Source organism: Salmo salar, chromosome ssa04, assembly GCF_905237065.1.
Source record: "Salmo salar chromosome ssa04, Ssal_v3.1, whole genome shotgun sequence".
Lineage (NCBI taxonomy): Eukaryota > Metazoa > Chordata > Actinopteri > Salmoniformes > Salmonidae > Salmo > Salmo salar.
Genome location: NC_059445.1, coordinates 18,715,661 through 18,739,312, shown reverse-complemented (window position 1 = coordinate 18,739,312; position 23,652 = coordinate 18,715,661). Strand labels below are relative to the sequence as shown.

Below are 23,652 nucleotides of genomic sequence, written 5' to 3'. Positions count from 1 at the left end.
TTTGGGGGACTCAGGGATTTGACAGCAAAGGCAGTACAAGTAATCCTCTCTACGGATGTGACTTAAATTGGAATGTGACTGAAGGAGTGGGATGCATGTCTATTTTTTACCCATTCCTAAAACGGATATTTTTTCTATAGTTTACAACCCATACAGTAAGTAGGTGGCGGCATGCACCTCTAACAGTTGTTTGCAGACCGCCATAATATCAAAGAAGACGTCAACCGAAGTGAACAGTTACCAAGAATAATTAACACTTTCGAATTTGTATGGGTTATTTAGATGTTTATTAACATCATGGAACTCACAATATTAGTCATTTAACTTCACAGCATCACATACTATCCTCAGGTAGTCTTTAATTCGCGTTGGAGACAGGACTTGGTTGATTTATGTTATCTAGGTAACACTAGCTGCTAACAATAATGGCTAACAATAATTGTATGATTTTTCACACTCAAATAGCCTCCATCATGGAGGTTCTAGCGAATGCAGCCGTGTCAGAGATCTGTACACTCGTAGACGATGACTATGCAGTGTTTCGATTGGAAATAAATCAAAGCCAGAAAGAAAACGGGGTTACGGAGGAAACTACAGCTACTGGAACTGAAAGTGGAGCGGGCAGAGAGGACAATAATAGAGCGTGTCCTCGCTAGTCGTCCCAGTAGTGTCAAAGTCGTCGACCAATACAGAATAGCAAGAGGTACATTTAACAAAAGGCTTAGGTCGCCTGTTCAAATGTAGCCCCACACCTCTCTGTACTAGCCAGCAGATCCGACCATCTTGCTTGCAGCTGCACTAGGGTCAGACATATGTTCTGTGTAGATTAAAACATAGTGGAGCCGGCGCGAGACATGGCTCAGAAAACGTACCTCAATCCAGGGATAACAAAATGTTTTGTATTCTGAATTGTCCCATTATCCCAACTGTTACACTGAGAAAATTGAAAGACAGCTAGTCTTTCTGGAAAACTGGACTGTTCATCCTCATGCTAGGTAGCAGAAGCCACAGCAGCCATTTTGGGAATGGCAGCTCCTTTGTTGGTCAATGCATAATGGCTACTGTTAGCTAGCATGAGGACAAACATGGCAGTTTACTTAACTAGCACTCTTCAATCTTGTCTGTGTAACAGTTGGGATAATGGGACAATTCGGTGTCCAAAGCATTTCTCACTTTAATTACATTTTACAAGCATTATCTCATGCCAGCTCCATATGTGTAAATCTACGCTGGAAGTCTGTCAAATCCTAGTGCAGTTGTAAGCAAACGGGTAGGATCTGCTGGCTACCCTCTGCATGTTCAGATGTGTTAACCAGAATTGTATCTGGGTCCGTTTTTGAATAGTAAGCAATAATTTCCCCGATTACTTAGCTGTCTTGCGCAAAGACACATCATATTCTAACCAGATTCTTGATTTACTGCATTTCCTATTATTTACTCAATGAAAACAATGTGATATATGGAACACAATACATTGATCAATAAATAGTATATTAAGAAGTTGAGAAGTGTTACCTTACATCCTTGCCAATTCTAGACAGTGTCTATAGTGTACAATATACCATTGACAGTAGCTAACCATCTTTTTCCCCCCAATCACTCTCTCAGGTGAAGGACATCTCACTGGAGGCTACAGAAGCATTGTGACTACAGCGGGACACAATACATGGAGAGATGACCAACCAGTCACTGTTGATGAGGGGAGTGGATGATACCCTGATGAAGACAGCTTTGCTGTCGAAACGTTGGTTATTAAATTAAGCAGGAGAGGACTGGAGGAGAGGAGGACCTACAACACAGCACTGACATCCAGACTGGAGCAGCGGCTGGAGTGGCATCCCCTGTAGTTACAGAGGACCTATCCACCGCCGCCGTGCCCCAGGCCAGGACCCGGCACATGATCACGGAGGTCAGTGGAACGCGGAATGCCGTCCTTAAATCCGAGACAGACACCAAGACTTTAACTGTAACACACAGAATCTGACCACAGATCAGACCCATAGAGACCGGGTCTGGGGCCACTGGGCTGTCCTCCTGCTCAGAGTATTTACCGGTATTTCACCAGAGCCAGAGGATGGTTCATTCTCCTGGAGATGGTGATGGTGAGGCGTTTAGATCATCAACACCAGTGTCTATCTTGTTCTTAGACTACAGAGATGGACCCTGGCAACATGCCCTTGGTTTTAGAGGCAGAATGATCTGTCTTGAGGGGAATGGAACCAGCCGTATTGTATACTCTGAAGGGTGCCTAGATAAGAAAGGAGAGGTTGTAGTCATTGGTAGAGGAAATTACTTTGAAAGTGGAGGGTGACGCTCCTCCCACATGGAATGCAGATAGTCACCCAGGAGACAGACAGTCACACTGCAAATATTTATTAGATTACAGGGGAAGCTTAGAGAACAATCCAAATGTCCTCACCCATTCCCTTTTACATGTGTTCAGGGATCGCGACCCAGTGTCCATGTCGATGGCACCTTCCGATTCACAACGCCGTGTCCTTTTCGATCAGGTATTGAACTCAAACAACAGGGCTAGAGCTCAGGCAGGTCGAGCAACATCAGGTGGTAGTAAAGAGAAGCGGTTCCTCTGCATGTTCTGTAACAAAGGCTTTAGCTGCCTTCATAGGGTGGATCCACCAGAGTCCACACAGCGGTGAAACCCTTCAGCTGTATTCAGAGTCACATGCACTTCGCTCAGGCTTGCACCCGAAGAGGCACCAGAGGGTCCACACAGGGGAGAAACCCTACAGCTGCCTCCAGTGTGAGAAGAGGTTCTCCCGCCAGGACCACCTGAAGATGCACCTGAAGGTTCACACGGGAGAAAGGTCGTTCACCTGTATGCACTGCGGGAAGAGGTTCTCAGAGAGGAGCTACCTCAGGATACACCAGCAAAATTACCATTCCACTCAATAGCTAATGACATTTAGATCAAACCCTGCATTAAAGACAAAGAATCATTTTCATTGTTGTCAGCAAAACATATCCACCGATGCATTTGGAGTAACAAGAGGAACCGATTTCAGTATTGAATATTACTGGGTAGAATATTACATCTATACATTGTGTGATATACTTTGCCTAGTGAAAGTCTGCACACACCTTGCACAGTCTTCACATTTTGCTGCCTTAAAATTAAGTCTAAAAAGGGTTTAAGTTGGATTTAGAAAGTTAAAGTATTGTGGTGGCAGCATCATGTACGTCACTGGCAGGGATCGGGACCTAAAAAGTAAGAGGAAACCCTACCACAGTTTTCTGAATACCTAACCCTGGAATAGTTGTATTTTTCACAAATGACACACATTTTAATGCCAAATATACACCAGAATGACTTTCCAAGAGGTGTTGAGTGATCCTGACTTAAATCTGAGACAATGTTTGAATATTCCCAATCAAATTAGCTGAATTTGAGCAATATTGCAAGAACAATTAATGTAATTAATATACAGGTAAATTAATAGAAACACTTGAGTAAATTAAGGATAAAGTGTGTGTGTGTATATATATATACACATACACACACACACACACACACACACACACACACACAGTTGAAGTCGGAAGTTTACAGACACGTAGGTTGGAGTCATTAAAACTCATTTTTCAACCATTCCGCAAATTTCTTGTTAACAAACTATAGTTTTGGCAAGTCGGTTAGGACATCAATTTTGTGCATGACACAAATAATTTTTTCAACAATTGTTTACAGACGGATTATTTCACTTATAATTCACTGTATCATAATTCCAGTGGGTCAGAAATGTACATGCACTAAGTTAACTGCCTTTAAACAGCTTGGAAAATTCCAGAAAATGATTTCTTGGCTTTAGAATCTTCTGATAGGCTAATTGACATCATTTGAGTCAATTGGAGGTGTACCTGTGGATGTATTTCAAGGCCTACCTTCAAACTCAGTGCCTCATTGCGTGGCATCATGGGAAAATCAAAAGAAATTAGCCAAGACCTCCGAAAAAAAATGGAGGCCTCCACAAGTCTGGTTCATCCTTGGGAGCAATTTCCAAACGCCTGAAGGTACCACGTTCATCTGCACAAACAATAGTATGCAAGTATAAACACCATGGGACCATGCAGCCGTCATACCGCTCAAGAAGGAGACGCGTTCTATCTCCTAGAGATGAACGTACTTTGGTGCGAAAAGTGCAGATCAATCCCGGATCAACAGCAAAGGACCTTGTGAAGATTCTGGAGGAAACGGGTACAAAAGTATCTATATCCACAGTAAAACGAGTCCTATATCGACATAATCTGAAAGGCCGCTCAGCAAGGAAGAAGCCACTGCTCCAAAACTGCTATAAAAAAGCCAAACTACGGTTTGCAACTGCACATGGGGGACAACGATCGTACTTTTTGGAGAAATGTCCTCTGGTCTGATGAAACAAAAATAGAACTGTTTGGCCATAACGACCATGGTTATGTTTGGAGGAAAGGGGGAGGCTTACAAGCCGAAGAACACAACCCTACTGTGAAGCATGGGGGTGGAAGGATCATGTTGTGGGGGTGCTTTGTTGCAGGAGGGACTAGTGCACTTCACAAAATAAATGGCATCATGAGGAGGGAAAATTAGGTGGATATATTGAAGCAACATCTCAAGACATCAGTCAGGAACTTAAAGCTTGGTCGCAAATGGGTCTTCCAAATGGACAATGACCCCAAGCATACTTCCAAAGTTGTGGCAAAATGGCTTAAGGACAACAAAGTCAAGGTATTGGAGTGGCCACCACAAAGCCATGACCTCAATCCTATAGAAAATGTGTGGACAGAACTGAAAAAGCGTGTGCGAGCAAGGAGGCCTACAAACCTGACTCAGTTACACCAGCTCTGTCAGGAGGAATGGGCCAAAATTCACCCAACTTATTGTGGAGGGCTACCCAAAACGTTTGACCCAAGTTAAACAATTTAAAGGCAATGCTACCAAATACTAATTGAGTGGGTGTAAACTTCTGACCCACTGGGAATGTGATGAAAGAAATAAAAGCTGAAATTAGTCACTCTACTATTATTCTGACATTTTACATTCTTAAAATAAAGTGGTGATCCTAACTGACCTAAAATTGAATTTTTACTAGGATTAAATGTCAGGAATTGTGAAAAACTGAGTTTAAATGTATTTGGCTAAGGTGTATGTAAACTTCTGACTTGAACTCTATGCATGTATGTACCCCAAAAATATATGGGGGATTGGAAATGATGCAGACAGTTACATTCATGGAAGCAACAATCTATCCGCAATAGTAAAGCTGATCCACCCCCTAAAAAAATACAGTTTTCATAGTACTCATAGCAATCCCTCATTGCCCAATCAAAAGATGCTCCAAAGCAGGACGTCTTGATCCAACATCCTCTCACTCTGTATCTATTACAGTCAGTAGACATGGAGGATGGGAAACCTCATCTGCTGTTAGTCAAAGAGGAGACCATAGAAGACGGATTAGAGACCATTGACCTGCTGAATGGACTAAAGATGGGGGGTTAAGGTAAGGGAGAAAGACATGAGTCTTTCTATACATAATGAGATAAAATTGGGATCAACATTTCAAAATGGTTTGAAACAAAAATAAATGATTTTCATGCAGTTCCACATGTGTACTTAGAGGAATATATGCAAATTGTCCCTGAACTCCACCTATACAACAAAATAGGCCAAGGACTATACATAACTTAAGTAGGGTTCATACAGACGTTGGAAAGTCAAATTCAAGGGCTTTAATGGACTTTTTTTCAAGCACTTAATTGTAATTTAAGGACCTCAATATTATTCAATTGTAGAATTTATATTATTGGAAATGTAGGGCCTAATATAGAACCCCCCACCCCCAAAAAACATGCAAAAAGTGTCCCAAAAAAAGTAGACCATTACCACTTAAAATTGCTTTAGGCTTTGCCAATGCATTGATTTTCAAATTAGTATTACATTCTAAAATATGAGAATAATGTGGAGTTGCCTGACTAAATAAATGGGATGCCAGCATGGCGGTTTTTCTGTAGCCTATGTGGCCGACGCAGGCACACATAATAAAGCCGTGAATTGCGGTCGCGTCAAACTTATTTTGAATCTCACCATCCGTTGTTTTTATGAAGAGAAAGCGACCAAAAACCAGGTTCCTTTTGTATTCTAAGGATTTTTATGGAAAGTCAAGTTGAAGCCAGCATTAGATGTTGTCATCCTCATAATAACCGCACGTGGTTTTCCCGAAACAGAGTAGCGCAACACCGTTCAATTGAAGCGGCAGGAAACAAAAAGTGGCCACACCTGACAAAAAATTATCAAAAATGAAATCGCAGATCATTTATAAGGGAGCAGGAGGACTTATAAATTGGCTACAATAATACAAGGACTTTTCAAGCACCAAATTGAAGAAATGTCTTATTTTCAAAGTAGGCCAATCCCAGTACTTGAATTTCTGAGCTCCAAAACTACTTGAAGTCCCCTGTATTGTTAAAAAAAAAAATGTACCAAAATGTATTTGTCAGGTTATTTCATTACCAGATCACATTGTGAAGAAGGCTGTCATTATATCCAGAATACTTCATAGCATTGGGCGTTGCGTAATAGTCTATCCTACACAATTGAGCACAGTAGACTCGGTGTCCAATCCGAGGCACAAAAACAAATGAAAACATGAACTCATTACCTTCATGCTTTCTCTGTTAAATCTAACGAAACCCTTATGTAAATCAAACAGAAAATAACTGATGATCAACATCACTTCGCTAGGGATATTAGATCCAAAGTGGATCCAAGCACAACGGTCTTCACAGGCTTAAGTAATGAGACAATAATATTCTGGGCATTCCTCGCAAACACCCTTTTTCCAGCATGTGCTATCACAACAGCTGTTCGTCACTTGAATGTCTTTCAGAAAATTCCTTCCTGAATCAGATGATGTGTGAACATATCACAGCATAATTAAACAGCTCAACATCAAATGCCCATCTAACAAGTATTACGTCATTATTGAAGAACCACATTAATGACCGCATCGATTTAGGTTTTAAGTATCAAGTTAAGGTGACACTTTCAGTTAGAAGCATTCGATTTTGGATCACATAACTTTTGGGGGATTTGTGCCCACAAAAACTGTTTTCACCCCATAACATACAGAGACACGAAATGTTACATAGTTACACTGCATTTCTGAGATCTCTAGTCAAAAAATGGTCTGACAGCTAGGTCAAGGATTCTTACAGGGTTAAAGTTTGTCAAATTGAACTGATTAATGCCTAATAAATGATATAATTGCAACACTGCCATAAATATAAGGACAGAAAAGTAATGTTTTATGTCACACGGTTTTGGACAAATCTGTCAAGACACGAACCATGAGAAAGGGTTAAAAGGGTTTTAAATTAGCTTGTAAATGTTATTGAATATACACTATATATACAAAAGTATTTGGACACCGCTTCAAATGAGTGTTTTTGGCTATTTCAGCAACACCCGTTGCTGACAGGTGTATACAATCGAGCACACAGCCATGCAATCTCCATAAAAAAACATTGGCAGTAGAATGGCCTTACTGAAGAGCTAAGTGACTTTCAACGTGGCAATGTCATAGCATGCCACCTTTCCAACAAGTCAATTCATCAAATTTATGCCCTGCTAGAGCTGCCCTGGTCAACTATAAGTGCTGTTATTGTGAAGTAGAAACGTCAAGGAGCAACAACAGCTCTGCTGCGAAGAGGTAGGCCACACAAGCTCACAGAACGTGATCGCCGAGTGCTGAAGCGCGTAGCGTGTAAAAATTGTCTGTTCTCAGTTGCAACACTCACTACAGAGTTCCAAACTCCCTCTGGAAGCAACGTCAGCATAAGAACTTTTCGTGAAATGAGTGGTGTAAAGCTCACCGCCATTGGACTCTGGAGTGATGAATCACGCTTCACCCTCTGGCAGTCCGACAGACGAATCTCGGTTTGGCGAAGACCAGAAGAACGCTACCTGCCCCAATGCATAGTGCCAAATATAAAGTTAGGTGGAGCAGGAATAATGGTCTGGGGGTGTTTTTCATGGTTCGGGCTAGGCCCCTTAGTTCCAGTGAAGGGAACTGTGTCGCACTGCTTTGCTTTGTCGCAGTTGTAAATGAGAACTTGTCCTCAACTGGCCTACTTGGTTAAATAAAGGTAAAATAAATAAAAGGGAAATCTTAACGCTACAGCATACAATGACATTCTAGACGATTCTGTGCTTCCAACTTTGTGGCAACAGTTTGGGGAAGGCCTTTTCCTGTTTTAGCACGACAATGCCCCCGTGCACAAAGCGAGGTCCATACAGAAATGGTTTGTTGAAATTGGTGAGGAAGAAATTGACTGGCCTGCACAGAGCCCTGACCTCAACCCCATCGAACACCTTTGGGATGAATTGGAACGCTGACTGCGAGCCAAGCCTAATCGCCCAACATCAGTGCCCGACCTCACTAATGCTCTTGTGGCTGAATGGAAGCAAGTCCCCGCAACAATGTTCCAACTTCTAGTGGAAAGCCTTCCCAAAAGAGTGGAGGCTGTTATAGCAGCAAAAGGGGGACCAACTCCATATTAATGCCCATGATTTTGGAATAAGATGTTCGAGGAGCAGGTGTCCACATATACTTTTAGTCATGTCGTGTATCTATGTCCCCCCCCCCCCTTATATCTTCATGTAACACAAAATAAAATGGCAGATTATTATAAATGACAAGAGCTGGTACCCTAGTTTGTAGAAAGACCCACATACAGAACATAATAGATATACTTCAATGGGAATAGTGATGCACCTGGCTATCTATTTTTATTCATTCATAAAATGTAATCAATACAACTTATGTTTACATACAAAAACACATTATATTGTATGAACTTCACCAGGTAATTCACTCAAACTCCATATGTAGAGTTCTCTACCATGTTCGTGAAGTATATTTTGTAACCTCTTCCTGCAGATGGTTGGCTGGAGGCTAACAAAAGAGACTGGGAGGCCATCTTGGATTCCCAGACCCAGATGGGTGCAGCCAAGGGCCCGGGGGACAACATCACTGAGCATGCCAGGACCAGAGGCGAAATAGTGGAGGTCAGTGGATGGGACAGCGTCCTCAACTTTGGGCTGGGGAACAACACAGTTAACCACAACCAGAAACAGACTGTCAAACACAAAACAACAACCAAACTTAGTCTCCATGACAACAGACTGGCTGAGACCAGAGTGGGGTGTAGATTTGGTCTGCAGGGATGGGGATGTGTCGGTTCGCGGCAGGAGAGAATAGACACAGAATCGGCCATCAATGCTCCGTCCTGCTCCAATAGTTGTGATTCAGAGAGGCTGACAGCTCCTCAAGTTAACCCCCTAACAGGTGCTGCCTTCAGCCTGCCTTCTATAGGATCTATCAACTGGAACATGGACCCTGCGACAACACTTCCTGGCCTTCGTCCTCCGCACACTCTCCTAATGTTAAACCAGACCTCAGACAATGCCAGTGCCTAAACACTAAATTGCTACACAAGCCCATTGACAAATTATATTAGTAGTAACGCTATCAGTAGATCCGGTGGCAAAGAGAAGCGCTTCCCGTGTTCATTCTGTGGGAAAGCCTTCAGTTTCCCCAAACAGGTGAAGATCCACCAGAGGATGCACACTTCGGAGAAACCGTTTGGCTGCCATCTGTGCCGGGCCAGTTTTTCAGACTCGTCCAACCTGAAGAGGCACCAGAGGGTCCACACAGGAGAGAAGAGGTTCTCCCACCAGCACGAGCTGAAGAGGCACCTGATGGTCCACACAGGAGAGAGGCCTGTGTGTCCGCACTGCGGGAAGAGATTCTCAGAGAGGAGCTACCTTAGGATACACCAGCCGAAAATGCACATGGCCTGCGTATAGAGTATAGTAACATGTCATGTAGTACTAGTAATGTAAGTGTAGTGTAACGTATGGTGACATGTAATGTAGTATCAGCTAGTTTGTAGTTAATTCTGTTATTTTTGGTTGTATTAGGGAACTGGATGAGGTGAACTGAGGAAAGAATGAGTATGATGAGGCAGAGTAGATGATATGGTGATGGTTGGTGTGATGGTGTCTGTAAAAATGATTTACTGATGAAAAGTGACAACCTTGTCCTGTTTGATGCTAGTGTTTTAAAATGAGGCAATGATATTGCCTTAATTCATGTTCATGTTTTTTATTTTTTGGTTACTTTTACCCCTTTTTCTCCACAATTTCATGGCATCCAATTGGTAGTTACAGTCTCATCTCTGCAACTCCCGTACAGACTCGGGAGAGGCGAAGGTCGAGAGCCGTGCGTCCTCTGAAACACAACCCAGCCAAGTCGCACTGCTTCTTGACACAATGCCCACTTACCCCGGAAGTTAGTCGCACCAATGTGTCGGAGGAAACACTGTACACCTGGCGACCACGTCAGCGTGCACTGTGGCGCCCGGTCCGCCACAGAAGTTGCTAGAGCGCGATGGGACAAGGACATCCCTGCCGGCCTAACCCGGACGACGCTGGGCCAATTGTGCGCTGCCCCATGGGTCTCCCGGTTGCAGCCGGCTGTGACAGAGCCTAGACTCGAACCCAGAATATCTTATGGCACAGCTAGCACTGAGGCCTAATTCATGTTTATTAATGTAGTGAAGCAGTGTGTAATGTTGAAACTTTTTCAATGTGTTCTAAAATGCATTTTATCAAAGTGAGGGTACCTAAATTTACACAAAGGATAAAGTATTACCATAGGGAGAAAAGTTATTCTGGTCATGTATCATTTTGTGCAATATAAGTACTGTACTTCACAATATTACCATTTTGTTGAAATTAAAATACAAAATTGACTCTGTACTGACTGACTTGGTGGTTTTTATATCATTGCAGGGACTGAGTTTCCCTTCTCAGTCTAACCAAAACATTATACTTAATTCTTGAATCAACATATATGGACAATTTTTATAATAAATTCCAATGGCTCCATATTGTTAGGTACTTGAATCACAGTGTTAGAGATGGGCTTGACTGTGGTTAACATTTTATAATATGTCATGTTTGTGTTTACAGTAGAGTTCCTTATATAAACCTTTATATGCTCTTCTGTACATTTTGTGTTTGCAGTCCATGAGGACCATGGTTACCCCACCAATACAGACAGGGTCAGGATGGGCATTCACCACAAGAGGTACCTAGCCTATAACACAGCACACAATCCCAACAACACCCAAACAATGGCTAGAGGTCAAGGACGGAGCTCAAAGACTCCTGCTTCTACCTCATCTGGTGTCATTGGGTCACAACGTGGGAGGCCAAGCAGTAGGACAGATGCAGACAAGCCCTACTACTGCACCACATGTGGGAAGTGCTTTGCTAGGGCAGACTATTTCAGGGAGCACCAGACCGTTCACACCAAGGAGAGGCCCTTCAAGTGCAAACTGTTACAAGAGCTTCTCCTTCCTGACTAACCTTACCAGACATAGGAGTGTCCACAACCGGGAGAAATCGTAGCAGTGTGGCTTGAGATGCACACAGGGGATGTCTGGGATAGTTCTCATGTGAAGTGTCTTGAGGTAAGAGGGTAATCAATCACATACCTCTCATTAACCCTTTGGTAACTTGTCATTTGAAACAGGCTTGAGTAAATACCTGTTTTTAGAGAGACAGTAAACCTAGGCTAGAACAAGGACAGTTTAATATTTAGCTTACTGGAGGTGATGTAGAGGGAATAAAGTCATATTGTTTTCTACTCAATTCTTGCTAACACTGTTCTTTCTAAACAAGTCTGCTCTCAGCTTTAAAGATACTTTTCATAGGAGATTTGATGTGTAATGTAATAAGCACGACCCTATTTCAAAGAACAGTGCGCATACCTTTTTCATTTAACCACACCCTTTGGTGACTATTTAACAGTCTGATTGCCTGGAGATAGAAGCTGTTTTTCAGTCTCTCGGTCCCAGCTTTGATGCACCTGTACTGTCTCCACCGCTTAGACGGTAGCGGGTGAACAGACCGTGCCTCGGGTGGCTGAGGTCCTTGATGATCTTCTTGGCCTTCCTGTGACACCATGTGCTGTAGATGTCCTGGAGGGCAGGCAGTGTGCACCTGGTGATGCGAGGGGCTAACCGCACCATCCTCTAGAGAGCCCTGTGGTTGCGGACGGTGCAATTGTCATACCAGGCGGAGATACAGGATGCTTTCAATGGTGCATCTTAGGGGCCAGCCTCATGAGATTGAAGAGGTGCAACACCACACTGTGTGTGGATTGACCATTTCAGGTTGTCAGTGATCTGCATGCCGAAGAACAAAGTATTTTTTTTATGGGTCTATTTTTGTATGATGTAGTTCCCCCCCCCTTTCCTAAAATGTTTATTTTTTTCTATGGTTTACCACCCTGTACAGTAGGTGGCGGTATGCACCTCTAACAATTGTTTACAAACCGCCGTAATACCAAAGAAGAGAACAGTGACCGAGAACTTTATCCACGTCAGCGTTTTGTGTTATTATTTAGACGTTTATTAACACCATTTAACTGCACACCGTCACATACTTACCCCATAATTCGCGTTGGAGACAGGACTTGGTTGATATGTTATCTAGGTAACGCTAGCTGCTAACAATGGCTAATTGTATGGTTTTTCACACTCAAATAGCCTCCATCATGGAGGTTCTAGCGAATGCAGCCGTGGCAGAGATCTGTAAACTCGTAGACGACGACTATGCAGTGTTTCGTTTGGAAATAACTCAAAGCCAGAAAGAAAACAGGGGATTGCGGAGGAAACTACAGCTATTGGAACTGAAGGTGGCACGGGAGCGCGTCCTTCCCAGTAGTGTCAAGATCCTCGACCGATACAGAGGAATTGCAAGAGGTACATTTTGCAGGAAGCTGAAGCTGCGGGGCCTGTCGACCCCTTCCCGTCTGCGCATGTGTGACTTCAGATGTGTTAACCAGAATTGGGTCTTGGTCCATTTTTGGATAGTATGCTATAATCCCACTGATTATTTAGCTATTTTGCAAAGACACTATCATATTCTAACCAGATTATTTATGTGCTGTATTTACTATTATTTACTAATTGAAAACAATATGATGCATGGACATGACCAATCGATCTATAAATAGTACATCAATAAGTTATGCTTAGTGTTTCATCCTCGCCAATTCCAGACAGTGAGTACGTTGACATGCACAGTAATAATTCGATATTAAACTGATTATGGCAGTAGGCCGATTATGCAATAATCATGTAAACGCACTCTGTTTATCTTAATCAGTATACAGGGGTGAAAATCTGATATCAACTTTGGAGGGGACAATTACATGAAATTTTCTCAAGAGCAATTCCTGAGGGGGACACCAAAAGTAGTGCTGTAACACATAGCCTGCGTTGTAATATGGTAAATGTACACTGCTCAAAAAAATAAAAGGAACACTAAAATAACACATCCTAGATCTGAATGAATGAAATAATCTTATTAAATACTTTTTCTTTACATAGTTGAATGTGCTGACAACAAAATCACACAAAAATAATCAATGGAAATCCAATTTATCAACCCATGGAGGTCTGGATTTGGAGTCACACTCAAAATTAAAGTGGAAAATCACACTACAGGCTGATCCAACTTTGATGTAATGTCCTTAAAACAAGTCAAAATGAGGCTCAGTAGTGTGTGTGGCCTTCACGTGCCTGTATGACCTCCCTACAACACCTGGGCATGCTCCTGATGAGGTGGCGGATGGTCTCCTGAGGGATCTCCTCCCAGACCTGGACTAAAGCATCCGCCAACTCCTGGACAGTCTGTGGTACAACGTGGCGTTGGTGGATGGAGCGAGACATGATGTCCCAGATGTGCCCAATTGGATTCTGGTCTGGGGAACGGGCGGGCCAGTCCATAGCATCAATGCCTTCCTCTTGCAGGAACTGCTGACACACTCCAGCCACATGAGGTCTAGCATTGTCTTGCATTAGGAGGAACCCAGGGCCAACCGCACCAGCATATGGTCTCACAAGGGGTCTGAGGATCTCATCTCGGTACCTAATGACAGTCAGGCTACCTCTGGCGAGCTCATGGAGGGCTGTGCGGCCCCCCAAAGAAATGCCACCCCACACCATGACTGACCCACCACCAAACCGGTCATGCTGGAGGATGTTGCAGGCAGCAGAACGTTCTCCACGGCGTCTCCAGACTATCACGTCTGTCACATGTGCTCAGTGTGAACCTGCTTTCATCTGTGAAAAGTACAGGGCGCCAGTGGCGAATTTGCAAATCTTGGTGTTCTCTGGCAAATGCCAAACGTCCTGCACGGTGTTGGGCTGTAAGCACAACCCCCACCTGTGGACGTCGGGCCCTCATACCACCCTCATGGAGTAGGTTTCTGACTGTTAGAGCAGACACATGCACATTTGTGGCCTGCTGGAGGTCATTTTGCAGGGCTCTGGCAGTGCTTCTCCTGCTCCTCCTTGCACAAAGGCGGAGGTAGCGGTCCTGCTGCTGGGTTGTTGCCCTCCTACGGCCTCCTCCACGTCTCCTGATGTACTGGCCTGTCTCCTGGTAGCGCCTCCATGCTCTGGACACTACGCTGACAGACACAGCAAACCTTCTTCCCACTGCTCACATTGATGTGCCATCCTGGATGAGCTGCACTACCTGAGCCAGTTATGTGGGTTGTAGACTCCGTCTCATGCTACCACTAGAGTGAAAGCACCGCCAGCATTCAAAAGTGACCAAAACATCAGCCAGGAAGCATAGGAACTGAGAAGTGGTCTGTGGTCCCCACCTGCAGAACCACTCCTTTATTGGGGGTGTCTTGCTAATTGCCTATAATTTCCACCTGTTGTCTATTCCATTTGCACAACAGCATGTGAAATGTATTGTCAATCAGTGTTGCTTCCTAAGTGGACAGTTTGATTTCACAGAAGTGTGATTGACTTGGAGTTACATTGTGTTGTTTAAGTGTTCCCTTTATTTTTTTGAGCAGTATATATTGAGGAACCAAAGAAATAAGGTGTTTGCCGTACTCCTAACTACCGGTACCCAAAACTACACAACTAATCACAGCAATACCATTGCCTTTAACAAATCTTAGTTCAGTCACCAGTTTAAGTTGAGAGTGGGGGTATCCATGGCATTTTCCAATTATGTTCCTATTTTACAAGTCAAAAAAATTGAGAACCTTTCATAATGTTGCCAAACAAAGACTCAACAAACTTACCTGAGACTCCCTGTCTCTGCCAGTCTGTCCCTGCATATCTGTCCCCAACTCTGCTGTCTGTGTGCCATCTGCTCCTGCTCTGCCTAATGACATCATTGTGAAACATTTCCATTAGCATTTCACTTCTTTCTTATGAACATTTTATCAACTAGTCTTTGAGATATTAGGCTACTAGGGTTCTTACTTTGCGTTTCGGAGTACTGAAAAATACTCTGATGTCCGTCTTTTTTATTTTTTTCTGCCATTTTTCTACCTGGCTGGCTACACACACACACACACAGTGTGTAGGTTATTTACAGTAGGAGATGGGCTTCTATCATCTTATCTTCTATCATTCTATATGGGCTTCGATCTAAAAGGTAGCTAAAAATGTGAAACGGATTGCAGTGACAAGAGTTGACAGCTGTATGAGTTCACCATTTACACAACATATGCTGCAACCTTTTGTCATTTTAATTGTTTTTTTTCATATTGGCTGGCTTCCAACAATAGCTGAATTTGCAAAGCTAATGAGCACCAATTCCGTTTCAGTGGTGTTTGCTATAATCTTTGCTACCGGGGTTAAATAAAGGTGAAAAAATAAATAAAAGTTCCCTTGCGACAATTTAGCTTTTGCAACGACACCATTAAATATATTTAAGACAATGGTAGAACAGAGTGTAGTTCTGTTCAGTTTGGACTTCAGTTTATCGCTAACCTTATCACAGGGACTTTGAAGCACTAACTTACATCTGCATGCTGATCTTGGAATAAATTGACGATAGCAAAGATTCCATCTTTGACGACGCCACATAAATGGAATAGGTACTAGCTACCTTAATAGTTAATATTTGCGCGCTAGCTCTGCAAATTCAGCTAGTGTGTGTGTGAACCCTGCCAACATAAAACAAAACATTGCTATGGCGCGATTGACTGGATGAACCTCACGTCAGTTACGTGCTTTGAGTGCCTTTCAGACAGTAGACACGACCCCTCTGTTACCTTGCCAACTAAGGAACTGGCAGTGGTTCAAACCATTGTGAGGCAAAGGGTGGGGGGTCGCAATCTTTTGAAACTTAAAAACGCGCTATTAAGTGATTACAATCAGCACAATTGCTTTCATTGCGTATTATTAATATTATTTAAATTACATAGTTATGTTTACAGGGATATATTGGGGGGGACAAATCATATTTTTCCCAGGATGGGGGGGTCGTGTGTCCCCCGTCCCCCCCGGGATATCCGCCCCTGTCAGTATAATGTCCAAATCTAATCAATCATACGGCAATTAAAATAACCTGGCTTTCTGAGCAATCTTTTAATATTATTAGAGCATATAAACACCTTAATCTGCGTTTCAGCTGTGTATTTGATCTGCCATATGCTAGCACCAGCCGAGAGAGCAAGTGAAGTGAAGCCTGACCCACAGCATCATTGCATCAATTTGCTTTATTCGGCTGTCCAACTTTTTCATTATGCAATCCAACATTTTTTCCTCTGTGTGCAACAAAAGTAAAACATTCACCTTTTTCTACTAGTTCTGTCAAGTCTATGCATACAATATGATGCATATGTTGGAGATATCAAATGTATTTGTCACATACAAATGGTTAGCAGGTCTTAATGCAAGTGTAGCGAAATGCTTGTGCTTCTAGTTCCACCATGCAGTAATATCTAACAAGTAATATAACCTTACAATTTCACAACAACTACCTTATACACACAAGTGTAAAGGAATGAATACGAATATGTACATACAAATATATAAATGAGTGATGGCCGAACGGCGTAGGCAAGATGCAGTAGATGGTATAGAGTACAGTATATGCATATGAGATGAGCAATGTAGGGTATGAGAACATTATATGAAGTGACATTGTTAAAGTGGCTAGTGATATCTTACATCAAGATGGCAAGATACAGTAGATGGTATAGCGTACAGTATATACATAAGAGATGAGTAATGTAGGGTAAGTAAACATTATATAATATAAAGTGGCTAGTGATAAATTGATTACATCAATTTTTCCATTATTAAAGTGGGTGGAGTTGAGTCAGCATGTTGGCAGCAGCCACTCAATGTTAGTGATGGCAGTTTAACAGTCTGATGGCCTTGAGATAGAAGCTGTTTTTCAGTCTCTCGGTCCCCGCTTTGATGCACCTGTACTGACCTCGCCTTCTGGTTGATAGCGGGGTGAACAGGCAGTGGCTCGGGTGGTTGTTGTCCTTGATGATCTTTTTGGCCTTCCTGTGACATCGGGTGGTGTAGGTGTCCTGGAGGGCAGGTAGTTTGCACCCGGTGATGCGTTTTGCAGACCTCACTACCCTCTGGAGAGCCTTCCGGCTATGGGCGGAGCAGCTGCCGTACCAGGCAGTGATACAGTCCGACAGGATGCTCTCGATTGTGCATCTGTAAAAGTTTGTGAGTGTTTTTGGTGACAAGCCCGAATTTCTTCAGCCTCCTGAGGTTGAAGAGGCGCTGCTGCGCCGCCTTCACCACGCTCTCTGTGTGGGTGGACCATTTCAGTTTGTCCGTGATGTGTACGCCGAGGAACTTAAAACTCTCCACCCCCTCCACTACTGTCCCGTCAATGTAGATGGGGGGCTGCTCCCTCTGCTGTTTCCTGAAGTCCACGATCATCTCCTTTGTTTTGTTGACATTGAGTGTGAGGTTGTTTTCCTGACACCACACTCCGAGGGCCCTCACCTCCTCCCTATAGGCCGTCTCGTCGTTGTTGGTAATCAAGCCTACCACTGTAGTGTCGTCTGCACCACACAGAACACTCTGCAACAGCAATGCTGTGAGGCAAACGCTGCGTTCCAATGGGAATGAATGTACTTCTGTTGTCCCAAAACGCAATGACAATGTCAATATTATGTGTAGGCCGGTGACGACAAAATCTACATTTAATCCATTTCAAATTCAGGTTGTAACAACAAAATGTGGAAAAAGTCAAGGGGTGTGAATACTTTGAAGGCAGTGTAACTTGTCTAGTCTTGTTAACTAGGTAGACAGCTTGTTTTACAGTAACAGTCAAAAGTTTGGACACACACTCATTCCTCATTTTCTTTATTTTTACTATTTTCTACATTGTAGAATAATAGTGAAGACATAAATTATGAAATAACACATGGAATCATGTAGTAACCAAAAAAAGTGTTAAACAAATCTAAATATATTTAATATGTGAGAATTCAAAGTAGCCACCCTTTGCCTTAATGACAGTTTTGCATCGTCTTGGCATTTTCTCAACCAGCTTCACCTGGAATGCTTTTCCAACAGTCTTGAAGGAGTTCCTACATATGCTGAGCACTTGTTGGCTGCTTTTCCTTCCTTCTGCAGTCCAACTCATCCCAAACCATCTCAATTGGGTTGAGGTCGGGTGATTGTGGAGGGCAGGTAATCTGATGTAGCACTACAACACTCTCATTCTTGTTCAAATAGCACTTACACAGCCTGGAGGTGTGCTGGGTCATTGTCCTGTTGAAAAATAAATGATAGTCCCACTAAGCGCAAACCAGATGGGATAGCATATCACTGCAGAATGCTGTGGTAGCCATGCTGGTTAAGTGTGCCTTGAATTCTAAATAAATCACTGACAGTGTCACCAGCAAAGCACCCACACACCACCTCCTCCATGCTTCATGGTGGGAACCATACATGCCGAGATCCGTTCACCTACTCTGCGTCTCAAAGACACAGCGGTTGGAACCAAAAATCAGAAATTTGGACTCATCAGACCAAAGCACAGATTTCCACCGGTCTCATGTCCACTGTCGTGTTTCTTGGCCCTTGCAAGTCTCTTCTTATTATTGGTGTCCTTTAGTAGTGGTTTCTTTGCAGCAATTCGCCCATGAAGGCCTGATCCACAAAGTCTCCTCTGAGCAGTTGACGTTGAGATGTCTGTTACTTGAACTCTGAAGCATTTATTTGGGCTGCAATCTGAGTTGCAGTTAACTTTAATGAATTTATCCTCTGCAGCAGAGGGAACTCTTGGTCTTCCTTTCCTGTGGCGGTCCTTATGAGAACCAGTTTTATGATGGCGCTTGATGGTTTTTGTGATGGCACTTGATGGTTTTTGTGACTGCACTTGAAGAAAGTTCTTGACATTTTCCGGATTGACACACCTTCATGTCTTAAAGATATGATGGACTGTTGTTTCTCTTTGCTTATTTGAGCTGTTGTTGCCATAGTAGGGACTTGGTCTTTTACCAAATAGGGCTATATTCTGTATACCACCCCACCTTACCACAACACAACTGATTGTCTCAAATGCATTAAGAAGGAAAGAAATTCCACATATTAACTTTAAACAAGGCAACCTCTTAATTCAAATGAATTTCAGGTGACTACCTGGTTGAGAGAATGCCAAGAGTGTGCTAAGCTGTCATCAAGGCAAATGGTGGCTACTTTGAAGAATCTCAAATACAAAATATATTTTGATTTGTTTAACACTTTTTTGGTTTCTACATGATTCCATACGTGTTATTTCATAGTTGATGTCTTCACTATTATTCTACAATGTAGAAAATGGTACAAATAAAGAAAAACCCTGGAATGAGTAGGTGCATTAACTTTTGACTGGTACTGTATATGCTGGTTGTTTGCATGCATAACTGATGTATAATTGTAAGGGGCACTTCCTGTTTTATGGATAATATTTACATTTACAGTGGGTGAGCTCCATTCCTGACAGGCTGATCAGATTAAATCGCAGTCTGAGGCAGATAAGTCAGGATTCTACCTTGTAGGCAGTTTCATAACTGACGCTTTTTGCAGGCAGACTAGTCAGTGCATTATGTGTATGATCAAGACTGGGTGGGCTCTATTCCTGGCGGGCTGATCAGATTCATTAGCCGCCTCAGACGCTGATGAGACAGAATGCTGCCTAGTAGGCTGTCTGCAAGGAGTTTCACATATCAAACAGCCTTGAAGGCAGTATTCTGATTTATCAGCCTCTGGGGCTGTTACGGAATCTGATCAGCCTGCCAGGAATAGAGCTCAACCCCTGGATCAGATATACATCTGCCCGTAAAGCACTATGACAGCTAATCTGCCTGCAAGGAGCCTTACCTATGAAACCACCTCCAAGGCAGCATCCTGACTTATCAGCCTCTGAGGCTGAAATTTAATCTGATCAGCCTGTCAGGAATGGAGCTCACCCACTGTAAATATATATATTATCCACAAAACATTATTTCCGCTAATAATTATATACATATCAGTTGTGCAAGCTAACAACCAGAGTTGATAACAAGCTAGCTTGCTAACAAGACTATGTACCTAACTAGCTAGCTCACAAGGCTAGAAAAGTTAGCTGCATTTTTCCTTGCATGCTATTGGCTGTGGTCTTGGGGGTGACATGCAGCCTGGGAGATGGTGCAGCCTGGGAGACCGTGTTGCCTGTCAGGCATTGTTCAGGGCTTAAATGCCCCGCATTGCGATCAACACAGCCACAGGGCTTCTTGATGAAGTGGTTATCGTGCATCTGAACTAATCAGTGGATGATGCGTGGTACTTTTATCTCATGACCTCGACAAAATAACTTATGTCGTGATCTTGAGGTAACTATTTAATTTATTTTTATGTCCTCTCTGGACTTCCGTAAATCTGACTATCCACAATAATCACATTATTGTGTGTATGTAACTGTACTCGGTGTCAAAACTGTCAATAGTGTATAATATAGCTTTGAGCATTGACATTACCTAACTTAACCACCTCTTTACCCCCAATCACTCTCTCAGGTGAAGGACATCTCACTGGAGGCAACAGGATCTCTGTGAAGCCAGCGGAACACAATACATGGAGACACGACCAACCAATCACTGTTGATGAGGGGAGTGGAACCTCAACCCAGCATGTTATCATGATAGAGGTTAGTGTAACAGTATTACATCAAAATTACAGTACATGAAATGTGGCCAGTTTACTTCAGAAAGGCTCCCCTCAGCTATTCACTTGCTTACATGTACATCCTTATTTATCTGCCATAGGGAAGCTTGTGAGACTTCTTTACTAGATTGTTATCCAATGCAACTCATGTACCGATAATAACCTCCTCTCTTCTTGTGTTAGTCTGCAGAGGCTGCAGGTCCTGGGGTCAAGCAGGAGAGGTCTGAAGGAGAGGAGGACCCACGGCAAAGCAGAGACATCCAGCTTGGAGCAGCTGAAACGCCCCCTGTAGCCATGGAGAACCCCACCACCGCCCCAGCGCCCCCCAGGACCCGATGCAGCATCATGGAGGTCAGTGGCACGTCGAACGCCGCCCTCAAGTCAGAGACAGACACAGAAACAGAGACTTTAACGGGGCTATTGCGACTGGACTGCCCTGCTCCTCGCTCAGAGAATTTACTTCACGGGAACCTGAGCCCGAGGACAGTTCTGTCCCATCGGGACTCAGGTGATGCGTTACAGACTGGCAATGAGCCATCCTGTTCATATGCTGCAGAGACAGAGATGATACCTGCTGACATGCCTGTGGGCTTAGATACACAGAATAATCTAATGAGAGGGGACTGGAACCAGTACAGTAGTGGTAGTGTATACTCTGAAGGGCGCCTAGATAAGAAAGGGGAAGGTCTGGTCGTAGATGAGGTGACTGTGAAAGTGGAGGATGATGCTCCTCTGACATGGAATGAAGACAAGACTCATTTAGGAGGACAGTCACAGGGCAACACTAGTGACTTCTTAGACTACAGGGAAAGCTTAGAGACCAATCTAAATGTGTTCAGGGATCGTGATCCAGTGTCCACGTTGATGGGACCTTCTGATTTACACGGCTGCGTCCTTTTTGATCAGGTGCTGAACTCAAACGACAGGGCTAGAGTCCAGGCTCAAGGAGGGGGAGCCACATCGGACAATAGTAAAGATAAACGTTTCCTCTGCATGTTCTGTAACAAAGGCTTCAGCTGCTCCCAGAAGGTGGAGATCCACCAGAGGGTCCACACAGGGGTGAAACCCTACAGCTGTACCCAGTGTGATATGCGCTTTGCTGAGGCTGGCAGCCTGAAGAGGCACCAGAGGGTCCACACAGGGGAGAAACCCTTCAGCTGTATCCAGTGTCCTATGCGCTTTTCCCACTCCTCCAGTCTAAAGAGGCACCATAGGGTCCACAACCCTACAGCTGCCCCCAGTGTGAGAAGAGGTTCTCCCACCAGAACCAGGTGAAAATGCAGCTGAAGGTCCACACGGGAGAAAGGCCGTTCGCCTTTACTCACTGCAGGAAGAGGTTTTCAGAGAGGAGCTACCTCAGGATACACCAGCAGAGTAACCATTCCACTCGATAGCTTCTGACGTTTAGCTCAAACCCTGTATTAAAGACAAAGATACATTTTTATTGTTGTCAGCAGAAGACCCACAGATTTGGAATAAAGAGATTAACAGATTTCAGTGTAGAATATTCCTGGGTAGAATATTTCATTCAGACATTGTGTGATATATAAGCCTAAAATGTGTGTTACATATTGTCTTTGTACTGTGTAGGCTATATGATGTTCACAAATGCCTATTTAATTTCTTCCATTCATCTACTTTCCCAAGATACTTTTAATGGTCAAATCTATGCGGTTTATCAAATTCATGGAGAATTTTAGTTTAGACGTGTATGTGTGGTTTTCATATGGTGTATTTAACACTTGTTTATTTAATAAACACAAAATGTGCCTTTTCATTCTTAGACTTTCATTGAGACTTGTTTTGGCCCTGTACTCCAGCACTTTGGATTTGAAAATGACAGGTTAATATGTAGACTGTCAGCTTTAATTTGAGCGTATGTATTTTCATCCATATAATCTTTTAGAAATTACAGCACTTTTGGTACATTGTCCCCCCTTTTTAAAGGACCAAAAGTATTGGGTCAAATTCACTTAAGTGTATTAAAGTAGTCAAAAAAGTAGTTTTTGGTCTAATATTCCTAGCATGCAATGATTACATCAAGAGTGTGACTCTAAAAAATTATTGGATGCATTTGATGTTTGTTTTGGTTGAGTTTCAGATTATTTTATGCGTCTAACTTTAGCACTCATCATTATTTAAGATTCATTCAGGATTATCTGTAATCATGGTAGCATCCACATTGATGTAGAAGTGCTTAGAAACATTCTATTCTTATTTACAATAAAAGTGACTCCAAAATGACACAATACATCATTTACCATTCATTTCTACTGGGCACAAAATAATTTGAAACACAACCAAAACAAACAACAAATGCATCCAACAAGTTTGTAGAGTCACAAACTGGATGTAGTCATTGCGTGCTAGGAATATGGGACCAAATACAAAAATTACACAAGTGAATTTGTCCCGATACATCTGGTCCCTTAAAATGAGGGAACTATGTACAAACAGTGCTGTAATTTCTAAACGGTTTACCCGATATGGATGAAAATACCCTCAAATGAAATCTGTCGGTCTGCACTTTCATTGTCATTTCATCATTTCAAATCCAAAGTGCTGGAGTACAGAGCCGTAACAGAATTGTCACTGTCCCAATAC

General features: G+C 42.9%; 2 protein-coding genes and 1 long non-coding RNA gene across 3 annotated transcripts in view; 1 reads left to right on the top strand and 2 right to left on the bottom strand.

Moving 5' to 3' along the window:
• The window catches only part of LOC106602437 (oocyte zinc finger protein XlCOF29-like), a 395,249-nt gene that overhangs the window by 70,730 nt on the left and 300,867 nt on the right, over positions 1–23,652 (bottom strand). The window lies entirely within an intron of this gene.
• LOC106602488 (uncharacterized) lies at positions 10,899–12,797 on the bottom strand. The gene is made up of 2 exons (XR_001328228.2): positions 12,511–12,797; positions 10,899–12,246 (listed from the first exon to the last, which is right to left on the bottom strand). It is a non-coding gene; the product is annotated as an uncharacterized lncRNA (long non-coding RNA).
• LOC106602446 (zinc finger protein 18-like) lies at positions 12,541–22,825 on the top strand. Its single transcript, XM_014195101.2, has 3 exons — positions 12,541–12,825; positions 20,901–21,031; positions 21,232–22,825. The coding sequence occupies exons 1-3, from the start codon at positions 12,576–12,578 to the stop codon at positions 22,321–22,323; spliced, it is 1,473 nt and encodes a 490-aa protein (XP_014050576.1). The 5' UTR covers positions 12,541–12,575; the 3' UTR covers positions 22,324–22,825.

Coding starts and splice junctions, on each gene's coding strand:
- LOC106602446 (XM_014195101.2), top strand. CDS start 12,576: ATGGCTAATTGTATGGTTTTTCACACTCAAATAGCCTCCATCATGGAG. Junction 12,826..20,900: donor ATACAGAGGAATTGCAAGAG/GTACATTTTGCA, acceptor TCACTCTCTCAG/GTGAAGGACATCTCACTGGA. Junction 21,032..21,231: donor AGCATGTTATCATGATAGAG/GTTAGTGTAACA, acceptor TTCTTGTGTTAG/TCTGCAGAGGCTGCAGGTCC.